At 43.0% G+C, this 11,498-nt stretch overlaps 1 protein-coding gene across 1 annotated transcript in view; it reads right to left on the bottom strand.

Moving 5' to 3' along the window:
* The window catches only part of Dpy19l2 (dpy-19 like 2), a 101,177-nt gene extending 90,228 nt beyond the window's left edge, over positions 1–10,949 (bottom strand). Inside the window, exons 1-4 of the mRNA XM_059267532.1 lie at positions 10,430–10,949; positions 6,418–6,442; positions 4,763–4,850; positions 3,188–3,325 (exon numbers count right to left, since the gene is read on the bottom strand). Of these exons, the coding sequence (XP_059123515.1) occupies positions 3,188–3,325; positions 4,763–4,850; positions 6,418–6,442; positions 10,430–10,811 (633 nt within the window). The 5' untranslated portion in view covers positions 10,812–10,949. The remainder of the gene's footprint in view (positions 1–3,187; positions 3,326–4,762; positions 4,851–6,417; positions 6,443–10,429) is intronic.
* Positions 10,950–11,498: the final 549 nt, after the last annotated feature.

Raw genomic sequence — 11,498 nt, forward strand, 5'->3', positions numbered from 1 at the left:
CTAGCTATCAGTACTCCTCCCCTCCCCCGCCCTGTCAGGAAACTGGCAGTGGAGGAAAATAGTGACAGTTTTAACTTTTAGTGACCTACAGATTTTCCCTACCCTATCACCTGTAAGTTTGTGGTTGAACTTCATTTCTCTGGCTCAGGTCCCAAATACAGGCTGTGTTTCTTTCCTTGGTCCTGGGCCCTAGGGCCAGGATTCTGCTGTCCTGCTCTGTGATTGGTTGGTTTCACAAGTCAGTTGGACAGGGGCAGAGATGGCTCTGATCTGAGCTAAACTGTGTTTCTCTCACTGGCCTTATCTGAGCCACCCTTCCCTAATTCTGGGCTCCAGGGTCAGGGTGGATTTCTTCCGCTAGCCCCCTTTCCCTACATTGTGTCAATCCCTCCTAGTAACGTCAGAAGTTACATCCATAAAGGTTCACTAACATAACCAAAATAGCATCTTCAACAAATGATGTTGAGACAAGTGCCTCTCTATATTTTGAAGAGTAAAATTAGGCTAATATCTAACATCCTGCACAAAAAAATCAACTCCTAATGGACTAAAGACCAAATGTGAAACCTGAAATGCTGAAACTGGTTAAGAAAACATAGACAGAACCCTACAGACTATAAGTGAACGAAAGGACTCCCTTCACTCAGGGTTAAGACCAAAAACTGACAAATGAGACCTCAAAAAACTGAAAATCCTTCAGTACTTAGTTTACTTTGCAATCAAATAAAGAAAAGTTCACAGAATAAGAAAGAATATCTTTGCAGCTGTTCATCCAATCGAAGATTAATGTTCAAAATATACAAATAACTCAAAGAACTAAGAATCAGGAACACCAATGACCCAATTAAAAAATGGACAATTGATATGAACATGAATTTCTCAAAAGAAGAAAAATAGCTAAGAAATAGCATTTAAAATATTCAACATCCTTAGCAGTCAAAGAAGTGCAAACTAAAACTACCTTGAGATTTCACCTTATCCCAGTCAGGATGGCTAAGACCAAGGAAACAATAACAAAGTCTGGTGGGGATGTGGGGAAAGGCAAACCCTCATTCTGTTTTGGCTGGGCTGCAAACTGGTGCAGCCACTAAAGAGATCATCGTGGAGAGCTCTCAAAAAAACTAAAAGTAGATCTACTATATGACTCAACCTGTCTTGGCATATAACCTAAATATTTGATCTCCTACTACAGAATCTTTTTGCCCAGCCATGTTCTTCGTCTCTCTATTCACAGCAGCCAGGAAATGTAAACACCTGAATGTCCTTCACCTGACGAATGGATAATGAAAACATGGTACATACACACAGTGGATATCTATTCAGCTATAAAGAGAATTTAAATTTTCAGGTAAGTGAATGGAACTGGAAAATACCACTTTTTCTCTTATTGTGGATCCTAGCTCTTAATCTTTAGATTGAGTAACTGCAGAAGCCGGGAAAGTAAAAAGGGACCACATAGGAAGCAGGGGGAAGGAGCTTCTGAAGGTGAGAGTAGAACACAGGTGCTATGTGGAGAAAAAAGAAAAACCAGGACTGGGGACTTTAACAGGGGAGGGAAGGGAGGTAATAGTGCGAGAGGGGAGAAGGTAAGCTAAATGGTACAAAGAATGTTTGAAAGATCGTGACGAGGAAACCACAGAGACAGCTGTCCTGAGCAACTGGGAGCTCATGGAGTCTAGACCATCAGCTAGGGAGCCAGCAAGGGACCCACCAAGGCCCTCTGCATACGGGTAGCTCGGTTTGTTTGTGGAACCTATTCCCTATGGTGGGATGCCTTGCTCAGCCTTGATGCATGGGGGAGGAGCTTGGTCCTGCCTCAACTTGATGTGCCTTACCCTTTCTGAGGAGCGGATGGGGAAAATGGGAAGGAGATGGAGGAGGGAACAGGAGGAGAGGAGGGGAAACTGTGGTTGGAATGTAAAATAAAAAAAAAAAATATTAAAAAAGAAAGTTTGAAAGAGACCATAAAAAGCATTGTTTTATAAGCTTACTTGAAAAATACTTATGCTCCCACAGCCCCACCAGCTTTGCTGGAGGCTAGGCTGGTTCTAGGGACCCCAGGTAAGACACTGATCACTGCCCACTAAACCCCTTTAAGCCCACCCAACAACCCCAGACTTGCATGGCACAGTAGCCCTAAGGGTGCAGCAATATGGTGCAGAGCTTGGCACTAACCAACAGCTCTTAAACTGGACAGGACCTGCAGAGATTTAAGTCAGACAGTGTCCCAGGTGCTAAGAGTAAGAAATGAACACCAGCTCCTACCCCAACCAAGAAGCTATCTCTAGTTGGCATCTACTTGCAAAGGAGAAATTAGTTTTCTACAGTTGAGTCTCAGTGGGGATATTAACTACACTTAAAGGTAAAGCCCATGTGCCCAGAAGCAGATGGCCAACACAAAACTCAGTGGTATTTTTGTATACTTTTTGTCTCATATCACTTTGTTTGGCTTTTTTTTTTTTTGTCCTACCGTCTTGCTTGTGTATAATAATTTCCAACTTTGTATTTCTGTAGGTTTTATTTGTGTTTGTCTCTTGTGCTTTCTTTGACAATTTTTTTATTCCTTTTTGTTCAATTGTTTTGCTTTTCAAAGAGAGAGGTAAAGAAGGTGTGGGAAGATCTAGGAGGTGGTGGGGAAGAGAAACAGTGATCAGAATACATGGTATAAAATTTTATTTTCAATAAAAAAGAATTCACAAATGGATCTTCCCAATGTTTTCTGTTGTTTCTCAAATTTCTAGACTCCCATTAAAAACCATATTTTGTAAAGCTAAACATTTAAAGAACATTCATGGATTTCTGGCCACACGGCCAAATAATTCTTACTTTGATGGTGCAAGTCCAAGGTCGTTAATCTGCTGTCACCCTCACTGCCCCCTCATATGGTCTCCATGCCTATCCTCGTGGCCTCAAAGCCAGACAATTGCCTCAGGCAGAGCCCTGGTCCCAGTTCTTCTATCTGCTGCCTGAGTTATTATTCCCATGCTAAGATTATTTCTCTGAGATCATGGGAGTGCACTTTACAGCTGAATTTTAAGAGAGGAACACGTTATGATGTGATCTTAAAAGCATCTACAGTTAACAAATCTAAAACAACAAGCCTCTTGTTTTCCTCTGATGTCCTTATGTTTACCACTTTTATTTGAGAATAGTCTGCTAGTATTATTTGATTCTAAAGACTCCTTACCTCTGGATAAAGATGGAAGCGTTTCACTGTATTGATTACCAGGGGATATTCAGTTAACCTGTCATTCATGATCATCCACAGTCCCTCCAGAAATGAAGGTGCTTCAATGATGGTCTTGAAGTAGGAATAATAAAGTCCCTTTTAAGAAAGATACACACAGTCAATGTCAATAAAACCTTAAATTATTCATAGAATATTTTTTAAAACAACTCTTTTAGGTCACCTTTCTTCTGTTAAAAAAAAAAAGTCATGAAGAAGACCTCCTAAAGACTCCTTGCTGTTAACATTCTGACTAAAAAGCATGTATCTTCAGGTGCCCATTCTAGTATTCCAAAGATCTGAGATTATTCAGATTAGATGGGTGGTTGTACGTAGCGCTGATTTAACTTGACTAAATCTGTTTTCCCATATGCTTAGCGATTGACATATAATAAACTCTATCAAAAACAGGAGTGTCTTCATGCCCAAGTGCAATCCCACATTTGGAAAAGAGTGCCCACTCTATTAACTAGTAACATATGCTCATCAGAATTGGGCAATTGGTCCAGCTTACTTCAGAGCTGCAGCTGGTACCTGAACAGATCCCCTGTTCCAAATGCTGTGTCATAAAGAGATCACCCTGTTGTGGGAATTCCAGCACAGGGAACATGGCCTCACTAGACCAGGAAGGGGATTTCAACTTAAAAGTCAAGGGTTCTAGAGACTATACTGTTTTATGTTATTTTCATGATAAATTTGTTGCTTTCCAAAACAAGCAAACAAATACATAAATAAATAATAAATAAAAAGTGCCACAAGTTTTTTAAGAATAAAGCAAACACCCAGTTCTTTAAAAAAAAAAAATCAAAGTAATTGAAACTCCACATTCATTCCTGCTTCACTTTAGTGTTGGTGTGCTGAACAACACCAGGGGCTCCTAAAGTCTAGCTGGTTCCTAACTGGCCATTTCTACACAATTTAGATTTTCCCCTCAGCTTATGAAGGTAACAGAGCAGTACAACTACTAAACAATACCTAATATGCCAATGTCTACATATAAGGAAATAATATAAAATGGTTTTTGTTAGGAATAAGCTATTGTTTTATGCCAGATGCTATAATGTGTGCTTCCATCCATTTACCCCCCTCCTTGATTTTCACCACAGCCCCATGTGTCTGATATGATTTCTATCTAACGAGTAGATGCCTGAGAATCAGAGACAGCTCTCCAGTCCTCACAGAAATAAGCACAGGACTGCTGTCTGCATCCAGTGTCTGCCCCAAAAGGCCTGCCACAGCTCTGTTCTTACTTAACAGTGGTTTATATGCTGCCCTTGGGAATATTACCTTTGAGGCACTCAAGAGCCACACAAACACTAATGATATACTAAGTCCCCGAACGTAAGGACTTCAAGAGGTTTGGTTACTGGAGGAAATGAAAGGCGGTGGCAACGTCTGTAGTGGACTGACCGACTCCCACGAAAAGGGCGTAAAGACAAGGTGATTCACCCAAAATCCACTTCAGTTCCTGCCGAATTTCTACCTTACTGCCCCACTATCCTTAAAACACAGATTAATCAAAAGAAAGAACCGAACCATTTCCGTGCGAAAAGTCATCTCCCGTTCCAGAGATGAGAGGTGAGAAAAATGACGGTCATTTTCAAAAAGTGTTATTAAGTGTATCCTAGAGGGGAGAGAAATATATTAAAATGAGAATGGGCTTCAAAACCAGCACTGAAACAGTCTCAAAACTCAGAAAGCCATTAAATGAAAACAAGTTTTATAATAAATGTTGAGATAATTTTACAATTTACTGATGAACTTGTATATTCTTGAGCATTTATTATTCATCATCGCATACACTCCAAATTGCTTAACCCCATTCTTCCATGTACTTGCATACCTAAAATCCCTATGGCACCCTCTGCTCTTCCATGCCAAGCTTCTTAAGAACACAGGAAGGGCTGTGTTTTCTCATGTTGCAGGAATTATTCAAAGGGTTGGAAAATACTTTTGTAACCATTGAAAAGCACTTTGAGTATAATTTAAATAAAATCACTTTTAAAATAAGTAATTTTAAAAAGTATAAGCCCATACAAAGAATGAATGACCTTTAAAGTCCCCTGCAGGACTGTATTTGAAGGTACATAGCAGTGAAACTCAGTGGCTGTTGCCAGTAACAAAAGAGTGTATGTGGCAGATTAGTCGTAGCCAGGGAACGCGTTATCCAGTTTATAAAACACTTCCCAACAAAATTAAAAACAAAAGTCCATACAGCAACATAGTTTCTCCCCTGGATTTACGTACAGGTCATATGCCAGAAAACCAGCAATGGTCTAGCCTTCGTGCTCACATCAAAATTGCTACGCAGATGTGATGGCAAAGAAACTCTGGCCAGGAAACCTTCCTACATCTACAAAACCTGAGCTCAGGTAGAACTGAAAATATTACAGATGAAATTGTTGGGGTTTTTTATACATGATTTAAAAAAAACCTTTTCATAAAAAGAGAGGGCCAGGGAATGCACACTGGCCTGCTCAAAACATTTCTGCCATCCCACTGAGGAAAGACTCGTTTCTCTTGAGGCAGGGTCTCTCTATGCAGGCCTCGATAGCCTCAAACTCCAAATCCTTCCACCTGGACCTCTAAGTGCTGGGATTACAGGTGTGCACACCATATCCAGTTCAGAAAGAAAGTAAACTTCATCTTCTTTTCTGACTTTTAGCTTGCAGGCATCCCTGAGACTTTAGTTCTAAACTTAGGTCAACAATAACGTACAGGTATTACAGGAAAATGAAGGCGTTAGGTGAGATAAACTGAAAAGCTGTGTGGGGGTGGGAGATAGTTAAAAAAAAATAGAGTGGTGAGTTATTGGTAAAGCAAAAAAAAAAAAAATTAATTTGTGGGGCTGGAGAGAAGGCTCAGCAGTTAAGATGACCCAGCACTCACATGGCAGCTCACGACCATTTCTAACTCCAGCTCCAGGGAATCTGGCGCCCTCATCTGGTCTCCATGAGGACATACACGGTGCATAAGTACTCATCCAAACAAAACATCTATACGCATGAAGTATTCCTTACTATCCCCCAGGGTATCTGCACTGTGAACGCTGCTGTGCACATGTACTTTGTACGGAAGTTATACATGGGTATAAAGTGACATGGGTATGGTTTTTTTTTTATTTACAAAGAGTAATGGCAAAACCTAAGCCATATATTTCTATGTATTTCAAGCTGAGACAAAAATCTTACCAGTGCAAAATCCCCACAAAGGCAGCTGAAAAAGAAAAAAAAATAAAGAAATAATTAAAAACTGCTTTGTTATTAAATGTCTTTAAGCACTTAGCACTTCAAATGTAAGCCTACAGTAAGAGCTCACTAAGCTGGACACCAGCTGCTTCTGTCTACTTGAGCCAGGAAAACAGTCCAGGAGGATGTGAAACAAACTGAGCCATGCTCCCTCTGTCGGTGGGAAGGACCTGGAAGCTTTACATATCTCTCTTAGTCCATTTTTAAGAGTGATGGAGTGGATAGCTTGACCTTTTTGTGATTGTTCAGTATGATTCTCTATTGTTTCTTATTCTTTCTTTCCTTTATATAAAATGTTTTTAAAGTACATACACTATGCCCAGGTAAGATCCTTTCTTTCTGGCCCACAGAGTCTGGCCTACAACACTAATTTTGTAGTGTTAACACAGCGATAATTAAGTGCAGAAAGTCATTGTTCAGCCATGCATTTGCAAGCTAGGTTGTTCTATTCAGGCCCTGATGAACTGTCAGCTCCCGATGAGCACCTGGATCCAGGCACCCTCAAGGGCTAGGATGAGCCCCATACATGAGGCAAATAGGGAATGAGGAACAGGTCCAGTTTCATGCTGCTCTAGGTATGTAGCTTTTGGCAGAGATCCAAACACAGTGGTCAGGAGATTCCCTGTTTTCAAGGACATCATGAAGCAGGGAACAAGGAGGGGGTAGAACAAGTTAAATGCCACGAAGCCCCCGCTTCTTCCTTCGGCTCTTCCTGAGTGAATTCCCTTTCATCACAATAAGCTTTCACTCATATTTTGAAAGTTTTGAAAGTTGAATTTTGATAATTCCCCATGGCTTTGCTGGCATGGAGGAGCTAACTCACTCAACTACTGCAGGAGTCCCACAGAGACTTTGTGGAAGCATTTCCCATGGCTGCCCCAAGTACACTTGGCAAGATACCTCATAAGCCACCAACATTAACCTTCTAAAACAATTTTCAAAACTATCATCTTGGCTAACAGAATAAATGCAAAGTAATTTATGAATTACAATGAAGAGACATAGCATCTCCATGCTGAATTTCCCACCCCTGTTCCTCATTGCCTATGTAACACCATGCTGGGCCATCTTAAATTCTTCTCAGACGTGCTTATATCAAGATGAGCAGACTATGGCCCACGGTCTGTTTTTGTACTATGCTCAAGCTAAAATGTTCTTTATGTTTTCAAAAGGTTATTAAAACAATGATTCAGTAGACACTATGCAGTCCCTCACAGAAAACAAATGCAAATGTTTTCTGCACCACTCTGAAATGAAAACTTATAACCTCTACCTTCAACTGAGAAAAAAAAAATACTCCTGAGATAAAGTTTACTTGACAGTGACAGAGACTGTCCAATTCAGCTACATTTATTTCTTCTTTTCCGGTCTCTTGTTAGTGATATATAATGGAAAATATTTAAAATGACATTTTCAAAACGGAAAGAGGGAAGAGCAGCCTTCAGAGAGTACGAGAGCTTGCCCTGCAAGCCTGAGGACTTAAGACCAAATCGCCGGGTCCGTGTGATAAAGCCAGGTGTGGCTACATATTGTGAAACCCAGGATTGGGGTGATGACAAGAGCTTCTGAGAGCTCCCTGGCCGGCCAGCCTAGACTAAATGGTGACCTTCTGTTTCAGGGGGAGGACCTGTCTCAAGCAAGTAAGGTAGAGAGTAATAGAAAAAGACAGCCCAAGTCCTGCTCTGGGTTTTGTAAGTGTGTGCAGTAGAGTGCATACCCCATACTCACATGTAAGCGCCACACACACACACACACACACACACACACCCCGCACACTCACACAAAAGGCCAAATATGTGATCGATCCATCTGTTTTCCAAAGATCCTCAAAAATTGATCCTGTCTCTCCTCCCCGCTACTTCCCAGAATATACTTAGACGCATCTCAGTTTTCCTTTCCCACTTGTCTCTTAAAATCAGCTCCAAATGTTTTCCACAAACATCTTTACTCTGCCTTGGAAATCTCCTTGCCATCTCAGATATGGATAACGCCCAGAGCAATTATCTTCATTCCCCTCCTGCCTTTTCTGCTTCTGCTTCAGTCTCATCTGCTACCTTCTCTACGGGTCTCTTCTCTCCACCCCTGCTGCTGCTGCTGCTGCTGCCATCATTTAGACCACTGTATCCTGGTTTGACTAAAAATTTTCCCATATTCTTCCCGCTTTCGTTCTCAGTCCCTCCCCAGTCCACAGTACACACTCTGACCGACCGACCGACCTATATAATCTCAAAAGCATGCGCTGATCAAGCAACTTCCCAAGGGGTGAGGGGAGAATCATTCAGTGCCAACGTCACATAGCTACCAAATGCCGTAGAATTGTTCCCTTTAATGTGAACAATTCATGTTCTCGCTCTTTCTCTCTCTCTCTCTCTCTCTCTCTCTATATATATATATATATATGTATATAAAACATTATTTATAAAGTGAGCACTTTGTTATTCATAAAGAATATTTAAAGGAACAGTCTTCCCAAGGAACAGTACACCAACTTGTTATCCAGTAATAAATGGTCAGCTCTGAAAACATATACATACAAGTAACATTATATGAACCATGCAGGTTGTATTTATGTACTTAGGAATGTGTGTGTGTGAATAACAACATTTAAAGAAAAGGAGACCATGAATTTTTAGGAGAGCAAGGGGATGCACGAGAGGATGTGACAAGAGGAAAGGGGGGATGAGCGATGTAATTTTATCATCTTAAAAAATAAATAATCATTTAAAAAACAAAGAAAAGAATCTGTGCCTTTACACAGAGAATAAGATGCCTCACAGCCATTGTTGAGTTGTACTCTATGGAGTCTCCCCCTACAGCATCCTCCTGCTCTTCACACCTTTCTTTTCACCCTAATCTTGTTCTCGTGCCATTCTGTCATACTGTTAAGACTGAGATCCTGCCATTCTGTCAGCATCACACACACACACACACACACACACACACACACACACACACACACACACACACTTCTCAGCTCCACACAGTCGTATAGCCCTTTGCTAGAACTCAAGTCCCACCGTTTTCTAGAAGTCCTCTCTGATCTACAATCTACTTCCATTCTGGAGTATTGGCTGTCTCTCCTGAGCTCAGTGCATAAAGCCAGCTAATGAAGTTAATAAAGGCATTATTCAGTTAATAAAGGCAGCCACGGTTTCTTTCACCACTCACGGGAAACCAGGTGCCACACCCCCGCACGCCTGAGCTTGGATTTGAGAAAACAGCCCTTGTTGACTGTGGATGTGGCGTGGGTCTGTTGGCATAGACGGCAGACGCAAATCTAAATACGAAGTTCAGTTCTTCCTCAATTACTGTTAGCACTTCAATGTGACAACCATTTTTACCTCAGCAGCCAAATAGCGTATGAGGGGAAGAGGCGACCAAAGCGTGTATTGGGGTGTTTATGTCTCCGTTTATAACGGCAGCTAGTCTGCCAAGGCTCTCGGCTCAAATACCAGACAGCAGCAACATTTAAGTTACCTCAGAAGCTACAGAAAATTAGAGGTGTAAATGGAGGAAACGCTTACATGGAAAAACTCCTAGGTTGCGGCTGTTAAAGCTCATCAGGGTGGGAGCAAGTGGGTGTCAGCAGGGGTAATACACCGTCTATTCCCCCCCCCCCCCTCCTTCCTCCTCCCAGCTAAGAAACTTTTATTTAAAATACAAAGTAACATAACTCTATCCAGAAGGTAGCCAACCACTTTCACACTGTGTTAACTGGCTGCTCTGATAGGGTAACTTTTTGTTGGCAAGCAGGTGACCACTAAATCGGAAAACCACAAGATAGTTTAAAACAGGAACTAGAAGGCTGAGAATTCCTAGCAAGCGAGTCTCAGATCTCACCATCAAATCTTCCAACACCCCAAACACTGGTGAACGAAATCTCAAGAACCCAAGTAAACCCTTTCAAGCTTCCTGCCTGGCCCGGGGTGGAGCCCTCTGAGCAGGCTCTGCTCACCTACGCCAAAGAGGGTCCTGTGGGAGAAGCGATGCAGCTGCAATGTCTGCACCTTTTCGCGGAGCTGGTCCAGGAGACTGTGGAGGAATTGGAAGCGGCCGAGAAGAAGGGTCTTGGTGGCCTCTTCCAGCTGAAAGTAATTTTGCGCGTTCAGATTTCGGATCTTCCGCTGCGCATAGTTGCGGGCGCCCCCGGGCAGGTTCCTGCCGCCGAGGACGAAAGGCTGCAGCAGGGACCGCTTGGGCTTCTCCGGCGGCGCTCCGCGCTCCAGCGGGGGCTCCACCGCCCCGGCACTCCGCCTCCGCCTGGCTTGCGCGCTGCGGGAGGACTGCGGCGCGTCGGGGTCCGATTCCCTAAGCTTACTCCTCGTCGGCCCCACCATCTTCTCATAGTCCGTGTTCAGGTGGATGGAGCTGGGTCACTGCAGGACAAGGTCCGGGGCCGGACTCACCTGGCAACCTCAACGACCAGCCCCCGCCGCCGTTGCGGGCAGCCTCGTCGTCATGGCGACCGGGAAACAAGGATGGCGAGCGTGCGGTCCAGGCAGCCTTGCGCTCTCCACGTGCAGCCCGCGCGCACGGACTTGCGAGTGGCATAACCTGCCCCAGGGCCTGGGCCTTGGAGTTCACTTCGGTTTACCCCTGCAGAACAGCGTTCATTAGCACATTCTTTAAGTAACAGGGTCTGTTCCAAGGAAGTTGCTCGGATCCTAGCCCAGAGAAGGGTTGGGCTCAGCATGTTCAACGCTTCCCTAAACCAGAAGCCACCCTGGACCAGAGAAAGGCAGTCTTGGCCTCATAGTATCTCTACAGCACTAAAGAGGTCACCTCCACGTTCCAGGTCTTAACTTCAGTCTGTATGGCTGGAGTCCACACCACTTCACTCATCCATTTTAGGACTTCGCTGAGCTCCCAACAACCACAAACACCATGGTGTTGTCTAAGTTCATCTTCATGGAAGAACACGGCTTGGAAATGCTCATGGTTTCCCCATATCCCCTAGAGCTTAAACTCGATAGTTTACTCGTCAATACCTTCAGTAATATTTCCCAATCTACCATTCCAACTTT

The sequence above is a fragment of the Peromyscus eremicus genome, chromosome 7 (assembly GCF_949786415.1).
Source record: "Peromyscus eremicus chromosome 7, PerEre_H2_v1, whole genome shotgun sequence".
Taxonomy (NCBI): domain Eukaryota; kingdom Metazoa; phylum Chordata; class Mammalia; order Rodentia; family Cricetidae; genus Peromyscus; species Peromyscus eremicus.